General features: G+C 38.7%; 1 protein-coding gene across 1 annotated transcript; it reads left to right on the top strand.

The window, feature by feature from the left end:
- The first annotated feature begins 4166 nt into the window (after positions 1–4166).
- Positions 4167–17219, top strand: alpk3b (alpha-kinase 3b). The gene is made up of 15 exons (XM_035652080.1): positions 4167–4574; positions 4805–5037; positions 7337–7458; positions 7804–7921; positions 8295–9567; positions 11092–12031; positions 12082–12867; positions 13861–14008; positions 14148–14275; positions 14379–14414; positions 14511–14785; positions 15000–15088; positions 15202–15419; positions 15882–15930; positions 16060–17219. The coding sequence occupies exons 2-15, from the start codon at positions 4910–4912 to the stop codon at positions 16373–16375; spliced, it is 4626 nt and encodes a 1541-aa protein (XP_035507973.1). The 5' UTR covers positions 4167–4574; positions 4805–4909; the 3' UTR covers positions 16376–17219.
- Positions 17220–19876: the final 2657 nt, after the last annotated feature.

The raw sequence follows: 19876 nt of genomic DNA, 5'->3' as shown, positions 1-19876 counted from the left end.
ATGCTAAAGATTGATGGTCTCATCTTGTTTAAAGGCTTCAGTTAGTATTATTGGTTTTTGTAAATGAAATGACAAAATTTCTAGCTGTTCGAACTGTTTTTCTTTTTACATTGTATAAATACTCAGGTGTTTTAATCCAATTCAAAACAAGACAAGTGAGGTGATTTTTGAGCATCTTATGGCCAAATTCAACCCTAGTTTGTACATTGGTGTTATTTTAGAGCTCTCACTGTTACCACTAGATGTCACTGTAATTCCACCTGCAGAAAAATCACATCGGTGTTTATTTATACTGTGTAGTATAGATGAAGTTAACCGATGGTACACTAGAAAGATGTTTAGGGCTTTAATCTTCCACACACTAAATGTGTGCTTTTGTTAATAGAACAAAAAAAGAAAAAGGTTTTTATACCTTAATTGTGTGCAGCAAAGAACAAAACAAATATGTCACAAACCTGTAAACTGAGATTGCTTTGCAAAACATCTTCAACATCTTTAGTCTAATATCCAACACAAAAAGTTCATATTCCATTTTGCCGACTGTGAGGAGTACATTTGAAATAAAAAATATAAACAGGCCAAATTGATCCCATGCATCGCCAGCTCCTGTATAATCAGGAGTACGCTACTATATTAACTAAGGGTCATTAGTCAATATAGGACAGCATACTGTATGCTCACAGTCTGTGCATGTGATTGGCTGAAGGCGGTGTGAGCAGTGCAGTGCAACGTAAAAGTCATGATCTCTGTGGGTGTGTGTGTGTGTGTGTGAAAGTGTGTGTGGGGCACACAGCTGTCCTTGGAAGTCAAGTCTTCTCCTGTTTCTGCTTCCTTGGAGCTGACACTGGTATGAATATCCAGAAGATGATGTCACAACCTCAGCAGCAGGCCAGACGGCTGTACAAAGCCAAGCTCAGTTTCCACAGAGACCTGTCAAACATCAAAACAATCTGCTGTCCAACTGTGCATGCGTGTGGGAGGCTGTTTCGGGGTACACTTGGCACCAGGCCACCCTGCCAGTAAACACTCACGACAGGGCCATCCGGGTCTCACTGAACTGATTACAGATTTATATCAAGATGTTATGAGAGTTAAAGGTGTTAAAGTCAGTACCAGTATATATTCTGCAATTTTGGTCCTATAAACATGTTAATTTGGCCCCAGCCCTGGAAAGATGAATTAATCTGTGATCAAAACCCCAGTAATATTGGCCTCTACCCCGCTGGTCCACTGGTGTGCCCCTCTCCCTGTCCTGTCTGTGTCGACACCTCACCCCTCAAACCATCTTGGATCTGGATACTGTAATATCTCAGTTGGATTAGAACAGTGTGTTCCCCATGCAGCTGGTGTTTAGCGTAGCATTAATAGTAGTGGTTTATCTCAAGAGTCTGTTGGCCCCACAGGCAGCAACATCAAACAGTTAATTCCCAATTTAGCTTTTATTCTTACAAATCTGTGGCCATAATAATAATAATAGGGCAAGGGCTCTTTAAAGATCATTAGGAGCATCTTTTGTATGAAATGTTTTTCATCAGCTGATTTTACAAAATAATATGAATGCACTCAACCACTTGATTAGCCAACAGAACTGAACAAGAGGAAACACTCATTCATATTGGCCTCATTTTGGAGTTCACTTAATTGGCTTAAAGTGGGCCAAGTTTACATCACCTCAAAACCTTTTCTGAAGATTACCACAATACCTGTCCATGCTCTAGAGTTAGCTGACAAACAATAGAAAATCCGTCATGTAGGCTACTTTACCTAGTGAGAAGATACAGACAGTACCTGTTTGCGACAACAACGTTGTGACTGTTTAATTGCACAGAAAAATGACACTACACTGACATTCATTTGGTTGACATTGTGCATGAGTCAAGGGCATAATGGTTTACTGGAGGCTGAAGGCAGGTGTTCTCCGAAGGCCAGTTACACTAAAATGAACAAAAACGATGGGAGATTGGTGAGGCTGGTTTTTCCAAAAACTTCATGATTTTCTTTTAGTTTTGACATTACGACTGAAGAAAGAGCCGGGGACAAGAGGAAGTTCTGAGTGAAAGGTTCATGACCACATGCTGAAAGGTCACTATTTATTAGACGTCTAGAGCTGGTAAATGAATGCCACAGTGAAACTGAAGAGCTGACAGTTGTCCAACCTGCTTCATACCTTTTGGTTTATCGTTATGTCCACCAACACACGCACACACACACACACACACACACACACACTCTTCGTCATCCAGACCTGTGCTTGTCCATTATCACTCTGGTTCTAATGACTGATTATAACAATTTACATTTGCTCTGCAGTAACCTCCATCTATTTTTGATAGTGCACAATTATGTTTGCAAAAGACAGATAATGGTATCACTAAAGCCAGAGGTAGTGATCTCAGTCAGCATCATCTGTAACCCCTCTATAAATCTGCCAGACTAGGCCACAACAGGATTTAGCAAAGTGCTATACATAGCAAAGCATGAGGCAACGGTCATGCAATGTTGAAATCATGGCTCCAACTCACACCATCTGAATTCAAGTTTGGAGAGGGATTGTTAAAACACTGACGTGATTATTTGTTTTAGTGAAAGTGGAAATAATATGACATGGATAGCAAAAATACATTAAACAAAACTTCAAAGAAAAGCTTTATGTGGATGGATGGATTTATTTCCATTGGTCCTATTTTCACGAGCAAAAATTAAGGTCTTTTTACATTTTTACATTTCCCTGTATCTTGATATTTATGGTTCAGCATTAGGAAATCCCTTTCCAACCATCAGCAGTTGGATAACATTCTCAAAGAGGATAGACTGTCAAATAGAGTCACACGACAGAGTCTCCCCAGCCTCTGTAGTGTCCCCACACCCTGTTGTGCTTTGATCTCTCTGTATACACCCCGACAAGAATATCCAGACCATGCTGAGGCAACTGTGTTTTCAAGCCCCTTCACAGAGGACTGGCAACCGGTCACACACAAGGCTCTGCAGCCCATACATGTCTATCACTACAGTGTGTATCCGTGTGTGTGAAGGGGGAGCTGTATAGGAATCGCTCATGGAATCCATTCTGAAATGCTTTACTGACTTTTTCAGGGGGTTAAATATATATATATTTTTTTATAAGAATATATTACATGTACGTTGTCAGAATTTCTCTCTTATTTTGAAATTTAATTCTTCAGTTAATCTTGGTCATTAAGTTGAGTCAGTATATCACCTCCCTGGCAAGAAAAGCGGAAAGTGTCAGAGTTATAGAAGGCCATGATGGATGGATGGAACAAAAAAATTTAAATAGCTGATCAGAAGACACATAGGCATGTGTAACATGACAAGCCTATGTGGTAACTTGAGAGAAAATTCAGATTGATACCTTTGAAGTTGATTTGAACACACTCAGGAAGCTGTAATTCATAGTAGTAGGCCTACTGGTGCCAGTTGCTATCAGTTCAAAAAAGATTTGGCGGCTTTGCAGTTTGTTTACCAGGCGAAAAGAAGTTCAAGGTGAAAATAAAACATTCTTAAAGGAGAGTCTGATTACAAAAAATAGATTATTTTTGTTCTCAGCTTTACAAGGTAATTAATCCTTTTACTTAATTATGATTTGTTTGATGAGAAACAAAAATGTCAAATGGGTATCTTCTTACCCATTTGTACAAATCATGTTTTAAAAAATCAATCCATTATATATAAGTACAAAAAGACTAATTAAAGTGTTAATCACTGATGTGTGTGTGTGAGAGAGAAAGAGTGTGTACGTGCATGCTTGTGTAAAGATAAGAGCTCTTTGGCAGTCAGTGGGATCTGCCTATATAAGGCTGTTCTATTCCTACTGCTTTTCCTTTGGGGATCCAGTTCAATTGTCAATCACTGGACAATGCATGCCAGAGAGCTTGGTAGGTTTCACCATCTTATGTTATATTGTAATATAAGTAAGTGCTTGGAATGGGAAAAAAAAAGGTGCCAATTTGTGCTGTTTTTGTAAGGTTTTGCTTATAACTCTGCATCAACAAGTCCTCTGGTAAACAGAGGTCATTGTAACTCCAGACTTTTATGTTTGGAAAGTAACCTCGTGTGACTGGATGACTGAAAGAATGTACTGCTCGTATTAATGGACCTAAAAGTGAGGGCGTCATTTTTCTGATTGACAGGCTCATATGATTCTTTACTACAGTCTGTACACAGAGCTTCTGACCACACAAGTGGTCTCTCTCTTCTCTGAGTGCATGTATTCCATTGGTAACAGACTAGAAAAAGCCCTTCACCCTGTTTTTTTTTAATCCTCTCCTTTTCGGGGAACTATCAAACCTGGGATGATCTTGTGGATTTTCTTCTTCAGAAGGATTTCTCTTGTTTCTGCACAGACCTTTCTCTACATGGCTTTTTTTTTTTTTTTTGTATTTTATAAAAGGGTTCAAAGGCAAGTTTTGGAAAGTGTGATGTGCTCTTGTGCCTATTTGCAGGCCAACTATAAATAGTCCAGTAGCCTACGCATGCTCATGTTTGATTGGAAATTGCAGTGCCTTAAGTCAGTGCTGTGGGGTATCTGTCAAAGGAGGGAAAGAAACTTGTGAATGGTGAGTTAACTGTATAAAACAGACTATTGTTTATGTAAATAATGAATAGGACAGTGGTGTCTTTTTACAGAGCATCTCCTGCTGACATTTGTGTTTTTACTATAACTATAGAAAAACACAAAGTGTCTTTTTTTATCTTAAATTTGAATTCAAGTTTATGTAATATAACTTTCTATTGTTTTGTCCGTGGTCAAGTTATCATTGTTCATGTTTTTTTACTTCCTCTTTAGCTCTTATAAATCTCTCTGGGAAGGCAAAACAGAAGAGACAACACAAACTTTATTTCTTGTGAAGAACTTTTTTTCCCCTTTGAATATTCCTCTTTCTGGTGGAAAATGGGTTCACGGAGGACAATGACACGCTCCTCTTCTAGCAATGGAAGATCCAGCAATGGGGATGATTTCAATGGGAGTAGCCGGCCTAGTGGCTGCAGCTACCTCTCTAACGTGAGGCCAGAAAACAGGTACGGATTCAACACTAACACAGTAAGCTGTGCTACAACTCTGTTAGTTCAACAAGTGCTCTATAATACATCAATACTTCTAAATTATCCTAACCTGGGGTGTACGTGTGTGATGTGTTATTTCTTTGTTTGTTGCCATGGGCACCAGAGTTTAAATAAACTGCTGATTAAGAACAGCATCTCAGTTATGCAGCATGGGCCCCATTTCACATCAAGCAATACACAAACAACAGCTTCTGCGTGGAAAGATTGACCATTGAACAACGGGTGTTGACCTTTTGGACCAACTCTTTAATGATAACTCTGTTGATAGACTATGAAGATTCTTTTGAGATAATAATAAATACATTTTTTTCTTCTTTCTTCTTCTTTCCAGAGGCACAGGGCAGCCTTTACAGCAACATTACCAAAGCAACTATCATACAGAAATAGTTTAATAGTGCCCTGATGCCCACTTTTTTCTCTTTGTTTTGTTTTTTTTCAGGATGCCTTAACTCTCATGTTATTTGATATGCAGCATTATTGGTTTCTAGACTTTCGATTCCCTCTAATCCTTTGTGGCCCTCAACAACACAATTGCTTGTGTGTTATCACTGCTAAATGATAGAAGATTGTTTTGCGACAATGGACATGGGTATTGCTTCAAGCAGGAGTTGCAAAAATGAAAACTTTTTAGCTCAAAACTTAATACTCAATACTGAATACCAACAAGATGAACAGCAGTACGTGCTGAAAGTCACATATTATTCACTATATTATTTAAGTGTGACTTTCTTTAGTATTAGTGTCTGGTTTAGTTTGCTTAATCATGAGTAACATGCAGTGAAGCGTAACAGTATCCTTTAAATGTGCACTGAACTAACACTGAAATGGATGTCAACACCAGACATGGATTAACTGCATACGTTCTCACTATATGCATGCCCACCTCCATTTCTGTTATTATACAGTATGTGTGTGATGTTTCTTCCACATTTCCACATGCTATAATGGTTCAATATTCTTGAAACATTATATTTATGGTGATGTGTTTCATTTTTATAATTAATGTCATATGGACTAATTAGATTTCTCTAAGGACATGCCAAATAACTACTATTCATACTGAACTGCAGAGGTCAAAGATTACAAGAAACACTCCTCTTTTGTTTCTTTTTTATGTGGTCTGTAAAAATAAGACTGTGTAACTGCCTCCAAGAACACTCATTAAAGACAAATCATAGTCTAGTTTTAGTTTGTGTTATCAATGTGATGGAAGGCATAAATTCCAGCTTGACTTTGATGACTAAATCAGTACACATTTGGAGAAATTAAACAGTATAATGAGAGATTGTAGTCGGTGAGGTGTTTTTTTTTTCCAAGTAATTCTCAATCATAACTAGCTCCACCCAGGCTCCAACCTACATTTGGATTGTCTCGTGCCAGCAACAACTAAACTTGTGGAGATCTGGCTCAAAACGTTTGTTTACATCATTTTTATAAAATCCTGGGTGACATCACTACGTCTTTGTTTAATCAGAAATTGTCTCCAAGCTGCATTAACTGAACTTCAGTATTTAAATGTAAAAAAAATGCCACCTAGAGGCAATGGGTCAAGGTCGTGAGATAAATAAAGCCAGACAATACATTTTCTGGTAACACTTTAGATTACAGCCTGCATCGTACAGCGTAATTACTTCAGAGTTACAGTGTAATCTTTTGTACTAAAGATGTAACAATACAGTACGTATACCAATACACATATGTAGATACTGGGTAACAAGATGTGAAGTTATGGAAGAACGGGGTAATAATTAAGGATTACACCATTAGTACACCATAATTATAAAGGGGCAATGTAGTTTTCTTGTTTGTTGGTAATGAGGTCATTTAAATAAAACCACATCAGATTTATTAAGTAATGCAGTCATCACTACATTTTCACCGACAGGTCCAGATTATTTCTCAGTAGGTCATACATACCCTGTAATAACAGAATATGTACACAGCAGTTAAAAAATAACTAGTATAAGTTATCTGTATAATTCAGAATTGTTACCCCCTAATTCCATAACTTCTTATTTACCAGTATCTACATATATGTACTGTTACGTACTGTATCGTTACACCATTAGTACAAAAGATTACACCGTAACTCAAAAGTAATTATGTTGTACGTTGCGGACTGTAATCTAAAGCTAAAAGTTACCCTTTTTCTCTTAAGTCAGAAAACTGACCATTTACACTAAACAATAATCCAGTATGTATGGATTGTAAATAACTTTACAACTTGACTGACCAGCTCCGCTTTGTTGCACAGGAGCACCCTCTGCAGCATGATGGCACAGTTAACTGAGGAAACGCAGCCCTCCTTCGAAACAACCCTGAAGTCAAGAGCTGTGTCCGAGAATTGCAATGTGAAGTTCTCTTGTGTGGTTACAGGTAAACACTGTTTCACAGGTGAACATGATATAATAAATATAACACAGTGTACTTGACGAATTTTTTTTTAAGTAGAATTCTTATTGGAATGTAACAATTCAAAGAAAGTGAATGCACAAAATAATGTACTACATCTGAAAAAAAGCTCAATATGCACCTGGTTTCATGCATCTTGAGCATCTTAAATATATTATACTCTAAATATATTATATACTCTACAAGGCAAGCGTAATGCATCCAGTTTTCTCTAGCTACACTGCAGTGAAGCAATTGTTAACTAAACTGTTGGCTTTTCTAGTTGATACAGAAATTGTTTGATGTCCAGATCTTTTTCTTTTGTGGCAGGACACCCTTCTCCTCAAGTTATTTGGTATAAGGATGATGTGCAGTTAGACAGATACTGTGGACTGCCCAAATATGAGATATTCCGCAATGGACAAAACCATTCCCTGCACATTTACAAGTATGTATGTTTGGAAACCACTGATATGACATCTGACCACACTTGTTCTACCAAGATACTACTGACCTCAAGATAGTCTGTTAAGACTTCTTATGAAGTAATCGAAATTACTACACAGAAAAGGACACTGTGATTGAGGCAATAAAACCATAGTGTATTATTGCAATTTTTATGCTATAAAGTAGTCTAAAATACTAAGAGTGCCTCAACATTCTTTCCCACATTAAGTAAACTCATTAAAAAAGAGCTTATCCTCTAAACACAGTTTTACCAACACAGTGTTTTTTCCAGCAATGTTTACTTTTGTTTTTATCAAGAATCAATTTTCTTGATAATTTAAATTAAGGCAACTTAAATTGACTTCTCTTTGCAGTTGCAGCGTGGAGGATGCAGCTATATACCAGGCTTCAGCCAGCAACAATAAAGGTATTGTGTCCTGTTCTGGGGTTTTGGAGGTGGGCGAAATGAATGAGTTCAAGATCCACCAGCGCTACTTTGCCAAGCTGAAACAAAAGGCTGAAAACCGACGCAGGGAAGCGGAAGGTAAAGAAAACCAGGAGCCTCTACGAACCATCAGTCCAGACCGCACACAAAGGAAACGGCGCTCCACGATGGATGCCTTTCTCAGCACGCCAAGCTCTATGGAGGATGAGGGCAGTGAGGAGAACCATCAGGCTGTACCTGCAGAGACTGAGGCGAGGTTGCAGGAGGCAACTGTGGAAGAGGTGGAAGAAAAGCCAGTCCCCATCCCTAATGGAGCAGTGTATACTGTAACTAATGGACAGGCCATCATTGAAAATGGTAACAAGAGTGGGACATATATATATGATTCTGCCCAGAAGATTTTTACTGCACACCAACCCAAAACTCCCTTTGTCAAAAAGAAGATTAAAATTTCCAACAATGCAAAAGTTGCAAAATCAGACATGCCCGGAGAACGGACATCTGAGGGGGGGAGGCCAAAAGATGAGACCTCAGCCTCTATAGCTCTGGTCTGCACAGAGCCAGTGCCCTCTGAGGGGAATTCAGAAGAGGTTATGGAAGTAGAGAACATTGTTGGTTCTTCAGTTGTGGATTCAGACTCCAGAAATGTGACAGAACAACATCAAAGATCAGAAACAGAGGAAGCATTGCTTGTTGACAGGCCTTCACAGGGTGAAAACACATGTGCTGAGGTAACTGTGCCTTCACAGAAACAACAGCTCACTGCCTTGGTACCCCCCGCTGCTCTTACATCTACAAGTTATGCTGTGTCAGGAACTGAAGGCCAACAAGCTGCAAAGCATGAGAAGGAAACTGGTTGCAAAGATACAGGAGACTATTTGAAAATGCAGAACCAAAGTCCTAACATTACCTCAACACGATTACAGACAAGTGCAGCAGCAGCACATCCACAACAACCCCTCAGTAGAGCAAAGAAGGACATTTCTAAAACAGAAGATGTTACAGTTATGGATGTTGAAGAAAAGTCAAATACTAACACTAGTGGATCTTTAACACACAGAGACTCAGTGAACGCTTCGTGTGAAAGTAGCACTGCTTTATCTCAGAGTTCGTGTGAACAGACCGGAGATCAGCTGTCTGAGAAGGAAACAAGCCTCTGCCAAAAAAATGTGTCTGTGTCTCTGCCAGCGCTGCTGAGGGAGGTGAGTGAGCCTTTTTGCATGAGCTCATGAGTGCTTTGTGCTGCCAACGCAGGCCTCATCAGTAACACAAGCAACCTGGAGCTATTTATATCTTTTACAAGTATGCCCCGCTGTGTGACAAGAATTAAATGACGCACATGTTGACAGACGCAGCAGGTATACTAATGCAGTGCATTTGATATTGTAAGTTCAAAGGTCCGAGAGTTGGCCCTTGCAGAAATTTTAAATTATACTTTGGCACTCTGTAATAATAGGTCATAGATAAAGGGGATTTCCTCCGAACACAAAGACTGTAAACAGAGGGAAGATGTTTTTGTTTTTACATTACTGTATGGATTAATCAAATTAGATATAACAACTGTCATCTGACAGAGAAAGGCTAGCTGTTTCCTCAAGTCTTTATGCTCGGCTAAGCTCACAGCTGCTGACTGTAGCCTTAGAGCAGATATGTATGCTGTTGCAAACAATACAATTTCAGCTGAACTTAAACCGAAAGACATGAGAGTAATATTGATCTTTTCATCTAACTCTTTGCCAGAGTAAAATTGTGTAGTTGTCTAATGTTGTCCAATACGTTTAAAAGTGAAAGTAAATGGAGGGTGTTGAGATGGTGACCTTATTGGTGATGTTAAGTTAGTTAAGTGCATATACCTAACTTAAATACATTATATTCTGACATAACATAATGTAAGACATTGTTAGCTTGTTTTCAAATAACACACTTATTTTGCTATTTGGATTGTGAATCTTTATTGTCCACTGCTTATGTAATCATCCACCATCACTCCAGCTGCATGGCTTAACACTGACGGCACTGAGAGCTGAGACGAAACACTGCACAGCTGAAGCACCTCTTAAAATGATTCACATTCCTTTCTGGCCACACTTAAACATAAAATAGCCACCTTACATGTGAAAAGGCCTCACAATGTCAGAATTGGATAAAGGGAATATATTTTATGATAACTTTGACTGTATACTGTATAATTATTAACTATTAATAGTTAAGTACTTTAAAGTCAGTTTTGCAGTTCCTTTTTGAAAGGACATAGGGTCAGAATATAGGCAAAGAGAATGACCCCTGAGCTATATTATGGCTTATCTCATCCATGATGGAATGACACATGACACAGGAAACCTCTCATGCTAATTTAAAAAGGCATTCAGCTCAATAACAGATTTAATATGGATTTGACACTCAACAAACATGCTTGTATGGCAGATATTGACCAGAGCAGTGTGCCATGCTTACGTTTCACTATAAGACATACCAGATATATTACACGACCATGCAGTTCTTAAGTGTTATGGCAAAAAGGAGAGCCTGAAACATGGATATTAAGTCTTTTTCTCTGGTTTATTTTTTTATTTTTTGCTCTAAGGTCTTTCCATTCCATTCTGTTTGTTGCTGGTTACGCAGTTGCTGTTTTTAAAATTACATGTGTTTATTCATGTCCAGCATAGCCGGGGATAAAGGAATAAGTATTTACAGCATGGAAACCTCTGCTTGTATTATGTCCCAAGGTTACACAGGCCCATACAAAGATGAACAGGAATGATGAACCTGTCAACCTTGAGCTTCCACTCAAAGAGTTTTCGATGGACTCACAACCAGTACAAAAGACTCCATCAGAGAGAGAGACCACAACAGATGACATCAAGACCCCTTCTTTGAACCATGGTCTTCAGGCAGCCATTGACAAAATGACACAGGACACATGGGATCATTCCAGGGGATCAACTGAAAGCCATATGGCCCTTTTTACAGACCTACAGAAGTCACCCCTCCAAAGCCCTGGTGGTGGTGAGAACACCCGAGGGTGTAACGTTTCGCACAGCACCCAGCAAAGCCAAGTTGATACAGCTATTAAAACTGTTGAAGGGACAGAAATACAAGTTGATGAAAAAGTAGAAGGTAACGAGGTAGGTAAGTTATTAGTGCAGTCTGACAGTGTGGCCCCAAATGAGGAGCTACATAGTAATGAAAACACTGAAACAGAAAAGACCAAAGATGCAACACATAAAGACACTGATGTTATCATTGTGGATGCATCTCAAAAAGAAATGGCAGAGGAAACTTGTTCAGATTTAAACAATCTGAAATTAGATATATCTGAGCCTGCAATCCCACTCCTAAGAAAAACTCCAATAAACGCAAACATAACCCAACTCCAAGATTTCCAAGAAATTCAAAAACCAGTGACAAAAATCATATCTATAGCTGAGCTTTTGAGATCACAAATAAAGGCTCTTGACTCAACATTAGCCATTCCAAACCATGCTGACTTTGTACATGGTCCATCTACAAGTTCTACAGAAACATGTGAGGAGTTAAAAGATAACGACAGCAACTGTAAACCGGAAGCTAAGATGTCAACATCTGACAGGAAAACTGAGTTGAGTAATGATGACACTCCTCCCAAAAACTTAAAGGGCGAAACACTGTATGGGACGGTTTTATCAGGCAACTAACATAACAAACTGACAGGACCAATTGCAGCACACAAGCTGCAGCTCCAGAACCTGGGACTCCACTCACAGTAACACCTATAAAGGCCAGTGGTCAAGAGTCAAATATCGTTTTGGCGCATGCCAAAGATGAACCTGCTCAGGACAAAGACCGAGCATTTATACAAAAGTTAAGTCCAGAAATTAAACTCAACAGTAAAACTGAACAAGGGAATACTGAAACACGTCTAGATAAATTCAAAGTGGAAGAACACACCACAGAAAAAAGTTCTTTGCAGAGTGTACAAAAGTTCCCCACTAAAAGTGTACTTGGCACAGATACACAACAGAATAATCTTCAACTTATTCAGCAGGACAGCTCTATGATTAAGGAATTTTCAAGAGCTGACTCCTTAACCAGTCCAACTCCTGAGGCTAGTCCATTGTTAAAGAAAAGAAATTGTGTTTCCCCCATTCCTTCTGCTACTGCACAAGAGCTGGCCTCTGGGGCCAGACGCAAAATCCTAATACCCAAGGCCAAACGTGAAGAGGCCTCAGAGGCCATATCATCATTTGATAACCAAACCCAGAAAAAGGAGCTTTCTACACTGAACAGCAAGCTTTCCACAAGTCCTGTGGGCCTCTCTACGTCCCCAGGCCTGTCACGACGGTCACCTCTACTGCAGCCGCCTGGTGAGCAAACCTCTCCTGCAGAAAGACATTCTCCGCTTGTGAGCAGGAGGAAGATGGCATCTGAGACTCAAGCACCAAGCCAGCAGCCCACTGAGGAGATCCACACCCCAAAAACTGAGAGCAAACCTGGAGAGAAGGATAAGCACGACCCATTCAAAGGTAAAATGGCCTTCATATCGGATCAGCATTTTTAAATGTTGCTTGAAGACACACTGCTTTAATAGCATATAAAAACGTTTTCTGCTTTGTCATCCCCAGTGGTAGTATCAAAAAAATACACTGTGGCAGACAGCTGCCAGAGTTGCCAGAGAGACATGATTCAAAAGCTCCTTAGAATAGAACCAAAAGCAAAGAAAACCAAAATGCTTCTGTAGAAACAGACAGACACACAGGTCTTTATGTTTTTGCTGATTGTGAAGCCAGTGGTGTGTATTATGCAATCCATAGTACAGGACAAACTTTGTAATTGTTTCTAAATTTCCTCACCTGGTTTGGCTTTTTTGTACTGCAAAGTCTTCTTACTTAAGCCTATATAAACACCAATATGTAAGCTACTATCAGCTGTTATATATCGGCTTGGCTGATTTATAGTTCTAGTTTGATATATTTAACTGTCCCGCCTGCACCAGCAATCAGGCTAATTGTGTTGCAGCTTTTGGTCACAGACCAACCTTAGTGTCTGTGTTTGGTTATTCACAGACTCGTCTATACCACATTAAACTGATTTTAAAATACTGTATGTGCAACAACAAAATAGGCTAGAGGATCAAATAGAAGAGCTGCATTTCACTTGCCACTTATAAAATGCAGCGCAGCCTGGTGGACTAAAGTGTTCAAACGTTTTAATTTTATAATTACACTATATTTTTATGTTGTTTGAGCTCACCTGACGTGATGAATACTGTGTTGTCATTAACACTGAAATATCCAGTACTAAAAATGCCAGCATTCATACTAAAATGACTCTAGTGTATTGTTGATTGATTATTGTCCCAGTATACTATTTATACAATCCCACTATACTATGGAATATGGGAATTATTTATGGCATATATAGTATCAGACTGGATTCATTAGGGTTGCTTCATAATTAGGATATAGAAGAGTTTGAATCTTTACCATGTTTTCTGTGTTGTGTCTCTTTCCATTTAGCCCCGCAAGTTATTCGTAAGATCAGGGGTGAAACCTTTGCAGATGCCTCAGGACACCTGAAATTATGGTGCCAGTTTTTCAACATTCTTAGTGACTCTACAATCAAATGGTACAGAAATGAAGAGAAGATTGCTCAGATTAAAAGAAAGTAAGTGTCCAGAGTCTGCTATTGAAATAGCCTTCCAATTACTCGCCTAACATAATAGTGATGACTTATAATAGTGGGTTGTAAAACCCACATGTTTTCTGACGCATTCTGGGTTATTTGTTATTTGTTTGTTTCTCAGTGCAGGCGATGAAACTCAGGTCAATCTTGCCATTGTTCAGGCATCATGCAAAGACTCTGGGGTTTACCGATGCACAATCACAAATGAATATGGGACAGACTCAACAGACTATCTTCTTAGTGCAGATAGTATGTACCTATTTTCCCTACATTTGGCATAAAATAAATACTTTTCAATGCATTACTGGCCCACAACCAGTCTCATTCTGTCTTCTCTCCCACTTTGTTACAGTCTTGGCTGGAATGGCCCTACGTGAGGACCTTGGTGGTAAGTTGAGATTTTACATGTTTAGATCACTTTTTTTTACAGCATCAGAGCCCAAATGTTTTTCTGACCATTATTCTCACATTCTTCTGTATGCAGTTGGAGAAGAAATTGAAATGACACCCATGATATTCAACAAGGGTGTCGCTGATTCTGGCATCTGGGGTAACAAATTATTTGGCCGTATAATGATGCAGGAATTTCATATTGGTGTTGGCTGCTCACATAAGGTCTGGAGGGCAAAAGTCATCTATGGTCTGGAGCCTTTGTTTGAGTCTGGAAATACATGTATCATCAAGGCATGCAACCCCGTCGCCTATGGAGGCAAAGGAGAAAGCTGCCTCATAGACAGGAACCTGGACATTGTCAAGCAGGTTTGTAAGAAAGGTTTGGTTTTGTAATTTGTTCTTAAATTTAAATATTCATTCAATAAACTAACAAATTTAGCATTAAAAATAATCAGTCGGGTGTCATTCCTGCCACCCACATAGGATTACTGTAAAACTAATCAAATTGAGATTGAATACACATACTAGTGTAGGTTGAGCTTTGATCTTTACTGGCTATTCTCCAATGTGCTGAATATAGGAGTGTAAAATTCAGAACCTGGCCCGTGAATACTGCAAAATCTTCAGCACAGAGGCAAGACTGATTGAAAACTTTGGGCCCTGTATCGAGTAAGTACAATCAGATTACTCTTCATCAAAAGTTCTAATGAGTATTGTACACAATGTATGGACCATTAAACATTAAAAAGGTCAGTGACATTATGCCAATCTTTGTTACACAGGGTGATTCCAGTCTACTTAATGTACCGACCTGCAAACACTGTCCCTTATGCCAAAGTGGAGGCTGATCTAACAGGAATCTATCAGAAATACTCTACCCTGGATCACACAGGCAGGCTAGATACGAGGACCGGCTCTGAGGTGGAGCAGAAGTGCTGTGCCCTGCAACACTGGATCTTTCAGTGGACCAATGGCAATCTGCTACTCACTCGGCTAGAAGGTAAGCTCACACTTAAATACAACAGAGTGATGTGAAATTGATGTTTTTCCTTTGGAAAGTTTGAGGTAAAATCAGTAGTATGTCAAAGGGGCTCAAAAGTTGATGTACTACACACCTTTCCACAGCCAATGAGGTAAAATATTGCTTGCAATAAGGAAAAGTGTGAGAGCAAAAATGATTTTGTGCTGAGCTACTTAAAATTTTACCTTCTCAACCCTTATCTTAAAGTTAAATGTGTACTTTAAACATCTTCAGGTCCATTACACACCATTAGTTACACAGCATTAAACTTATGATTTTAAGCATGTTTAGTTCTAGGAACTCCATTCCCAATTTAATTTTTTTCATTTCCAATACTTTTTTGTACTGGAGTTAATGTGGTTCCCACTGCATGTCTGTCGCATTTGAATATATTACCCAAACAACAGAAAAATAAAGTAAATGCGTGATGTTATTTTGCAGGTGTTGACACAAAGATCACCAATGTGGGAATTTCAGTCAAATCAACAGGGTCAGTATATTTGTATTGTGCTGTTTCTGTAAATTATACTGTGAAAACCTAATTTTACCAGTAATTTACATTTATACAGATCACGACTGTAATGTTTGATTTTGTTGTGTTTCGCGTCTGTTGCTGCAGGCATCAAGGTTTATCTGTTGAAGGGAATCCCAAAGTTTTTGAGCAGTTTGTCTCCCAGCACCAGTGTAACTACTTCTGTGGTCTGCTCAGCCTGAGGTCACTAAAGGTCATGGACTCTTTACTGACACCAACAAAGCCCAAGGGCTCCAAGAGCCCGTTACTTCAACGCAAAATGGCTGCCGGCTCCTCCAGTCCTCAGACCGCCCGGAAAGCTGCTGGCAGCCCCAGACTGCCCAGGAAGACTGAGCAAGAGGGGGGAAAGACCCCCTCTAAACAAAAAGCTGTTGATGCTCCCAAAGTTGTTAAGATGGAATAGAATAATTATCTTTCAATAAGACATGACAGATCACAGATTTTCTCAATGGAAAAGCATCCTAATTAAATTCCGTTGATTATCTGAAAAGGTTTCACTATCAGCAAAACAATGCAGGAGGAACTGGAAGAAAGAAAGAAGGCCAATGCCACCTGTGTTTTTTTTAAAGAAAGGTATAAAACCCTTCAACACTTCAAATAATATGACTTAACTATTTAATTTTGACAGCCACCATTCCTTGCCAGTAGCACTTATTGTGGATTGATGCCCTCACAGGTTGTGGTGATTAATTATTATAGCCTACACTCAGCAAATCAAAGGCTTGAAACTACAGTGTAGTAGTGAGTAGTAGCTTTCCTGGGTTTGTATTCTATCAATCCATATACCATAGTAGGTAACAGATTGTGAATTCCAATCTCAGGTCAGTGTATTTGTACTAAATGAATGTGCAAGATAAAACATTTTGAACTCAACTGGCATTATATGTAGTCTATGTGTAATATTCAATGTTAAGGCACAAACATGTATCTTTTGTAGTCACGTCTGTGAGAATGTAGGGGAGTTATTATGTCAGTTGAACCAAAACCATGACATGGATATGCAATAAGCCCCATGGTCATACAGCACGTTTTTAAGGCTGGAAGTAAACCTTTTTTTGTCAGGAATGTATCTAGCCAACTGTAGCTTCACATAACACTGTTGTACAGTGGCCAATGGTGCTGTGCTTTTATATTGTAACCTGTCATGTTTACTTGCTATTCGACATTGCACTGCATTTTTAGAAACTGCACCTTTGAATGCTGTAAAATAAAGAATTACGCCTTGTACATTTGGAGACACTGTGAAAGTGCATGACATGTGCTTTAAAAACTCTGAGTTTCATTTTAAATAGAAATTAGCATATTACGGAGTTGGCTGAATCACTGTAATGAAAGCCACCCCACTCAGTCTGACATCAGCAGTCACTCATTATCATATATATCGCCTAGAAAAATAAGTAACCCAGTGTTATCTCAGTGATTCCTATTACCTGTGAGGTCTTTCTGTCATCACACTGACAGGCACCCATTATTTATAGGATGAGTTTCTAAGGCTTGCCATATTTGGGCTGATTCTTTTAAACAATATTACTAAAGCAGCACTTTATTTTTGCCTATATTTTTCCAGCTACGTTAGAATTGTACAAAAGATGTAAAGCTGGTCTTTTTTAAGTAATATCTTTTAGTATCCTATAGCCAACTGTATTTATCCAGTAACATCTAAGTGGAGTATGAATGTACAAGCAGAGTAAAACAAGATTAACACTCCACAGCCATGCTAGGAGCTTTGTAAAACTGTACAGTACAACAATGCTAAAGTATTTTTTTTTATTTCGGTGTTCACACACAGATCTAGAATATTTTTTTTCATATAACTTGGATACAGTACAACATACTGTATGAGCTACAATTGTAAGATCCATCACTTGCTATAGCATGTTATGAATATCTAACATCAGAAAATACATATATTGTGACTACTGTGTGTTGCATTGCATGCATACCACTCAGGGGCAAATCAGATTCCCTCCCAGATATTAGAGGATGAAGTGTGGCTCGCAACCAGCGTGTGTTTGTAGGGTGTTGTAGGGTGAAAGGCTAACTTCATCATGATAATCATTTGTGATTCCCAGTAATTAGTGAGTCATCGTTTATGTAAGCGGGGAGCTCACGCACAAGTGAGAACAGATCCGGGAAGCTAGATGTATTCTTGACAAAAAAGTTTGCTCAGTGTCACTTCTGATGTTATCTAGTAGCATGAGAGGGTCAGACGCTGTCAAGAGAAGGAAGAGATGACAGACTTTAGTGGGAGGTAGCTGATGATAGTCTATATTTTTTACACGCTACCCTTTTGTTATAATCTGTGACACATCGTCTGTGTCGGCAGCAGGACAGAAATAGAAATCTCCTATTTCCTCTGGTTCCTAGTGCAATAGGAACCATCTATTTAAGGTTTGGTCTTATAGCTGCCCAATAAGTCTACCTCTAAAGTGAAAAATACCTATTAACTTATAGCTTGCCAGCCTACACTACATAAGTATTTATTTATGTATAAAATAGGCATGTGAAAGATATTCACTTGAAAAACAGGTAATAACACTTGTTATATACGGCACCATTGGAAATTACAGATAGTGGCATTCACAGACTTTCCAGTATGTTTGGGGAAAGGTCACAATCTACTGTTACAATAATTTAACACTAAATAGAGCAAAACTGAATTATGTCTGACCCATGAGTCTCATTAAGTGGGTGTCCTCCATTCATTACTCTTTTCAGAAGATGTGGGTATTTGTTTGGACCAGCCACACGGGAAGTATCCTAGATGATGACTCGCAGAGATAACAGGTTGGATGTAGTGTAATTGAGGTGTGATAACAACATGGAGAAGATTGGGACTATCGTGAAACTAGACACTCCTGCCACCTACTGTTAGTTCAATCACCGTACCATTGATGAAAATAAGGCAAGTAAAACGACTATTTACTTGCAAACAAATTATTATCAAATCATACCTGTGCTGAAATATTGAGGTGAATGTTGGTTAAACACACTTCTGACTGTCTATATCTGTCACTGCTAAATAATATTGCTATTACAGTTTTTATGCTACATTGAAAGGTTTCATGAACCAAATAGCCACTGGTCAGGAGTTTTTTAAATTGGTAATGATGAACAAGCACAGTAGTATACAAAGGGAAAATATAATATAATAAGCCTTGTTATTTTATTCCAAAAAGTGACATACCCAATTTACACTAAATGTAGTATTAATATAGTATAATATTAATAGTGTACGTATAGGGTTATCCACATAACTATCACTGAGTGGCAAAAATAAGTGAAATTGATATTATTTTGGAAATTCTCATACCTCACCATGTTTTTCTTCACATTGTCAGTGGAAAAATCACATTTGTCTGAAATGAATAATTTCAGACAATGAGACATACCTTAATCCAAATGAGTTTCCTGTAAGGCATTACAGAAAAAATTAGGAGTGAAGCGCGGAAATTACGGAGAAAAGATGCATTGGCACAGCTCTTCCTGCTGCACTGAGTAGCTCTGACGGAATGCTTTAAAGAGGACTGGATCACTCACAGTAATCCCAGAATTAATACCCATGATAAGACACAGCAAATGAGAGAATTGTTAGTCCCCAACTGTAGACATTTTGTGTGTACATTTAGGCCTAAGTAATTGCCATTTCATGTAATAGGACATAATGTCAAGTTAATGTGAAGCTCTCACACTCAGAGCCTGGGTCTTTAGCACATTAAACACATTTGCAGCATTCATTCTCACATTCTGGCTCATTATGTGGCAACATGTAAAAATATTCTCCACACAGAAAATCTTATTTGCATTTCATTTTAATAGCTTTGACAGATAACAGCAGCAACAGCAACAGAAAGCAGAACCATTAGTCTACAAAAGCTGTACAAAGTTATGCTAAGGACATGGA

This window comes from Morone saxatilis, unplaced genomic scaffold (genome assembly GCF_004916995.1).
Source record: "Morone saxatilis isolate NCDOM2014 unplaced genomic scaffold, NCSU_SB_2.0 Contig11, whole genome shotgun sequence".
In the NCBI taxonomy this organism is placed as follows: Eukaryota; Metazoa; Chordata; class Actinopteri; family Moronidae; genus Morone; species Morone saxatilis.
The sequence above is the reverse complement of the archived record's forward strand: the minus strand, read 5'-3'. Positions and strand labels throughout refer to the sequence as shown.

What these genes read in the sequence shown, in the direction of transcription:
- alpk3b (XM_035652080.1), top strand. Translation starts at nt 4,910, where the DNA reads ATGGGTTCACGGAGGACAATGACACGCTCCTCTTCTAGCAATGGAAGA. An exon ending in TGCCAGCGCTGCTGAGGGAG is followed by an intron (nt 9,568 to 11,091) that starts GTGAGTGAGCCT and finishes TTATGTCCCAAG; the next exon opens with GTTACACAGGCCCATACAAA. An exon ending in CTATCTTCTTAGTGCAGATA is followed by an intron (nt 14,276 to 14,378) that starts GTATGTACCTAT and finishes ACTTTGTTACAG; the next exon opens with TCTTGGCTGGAATGGCCCTA.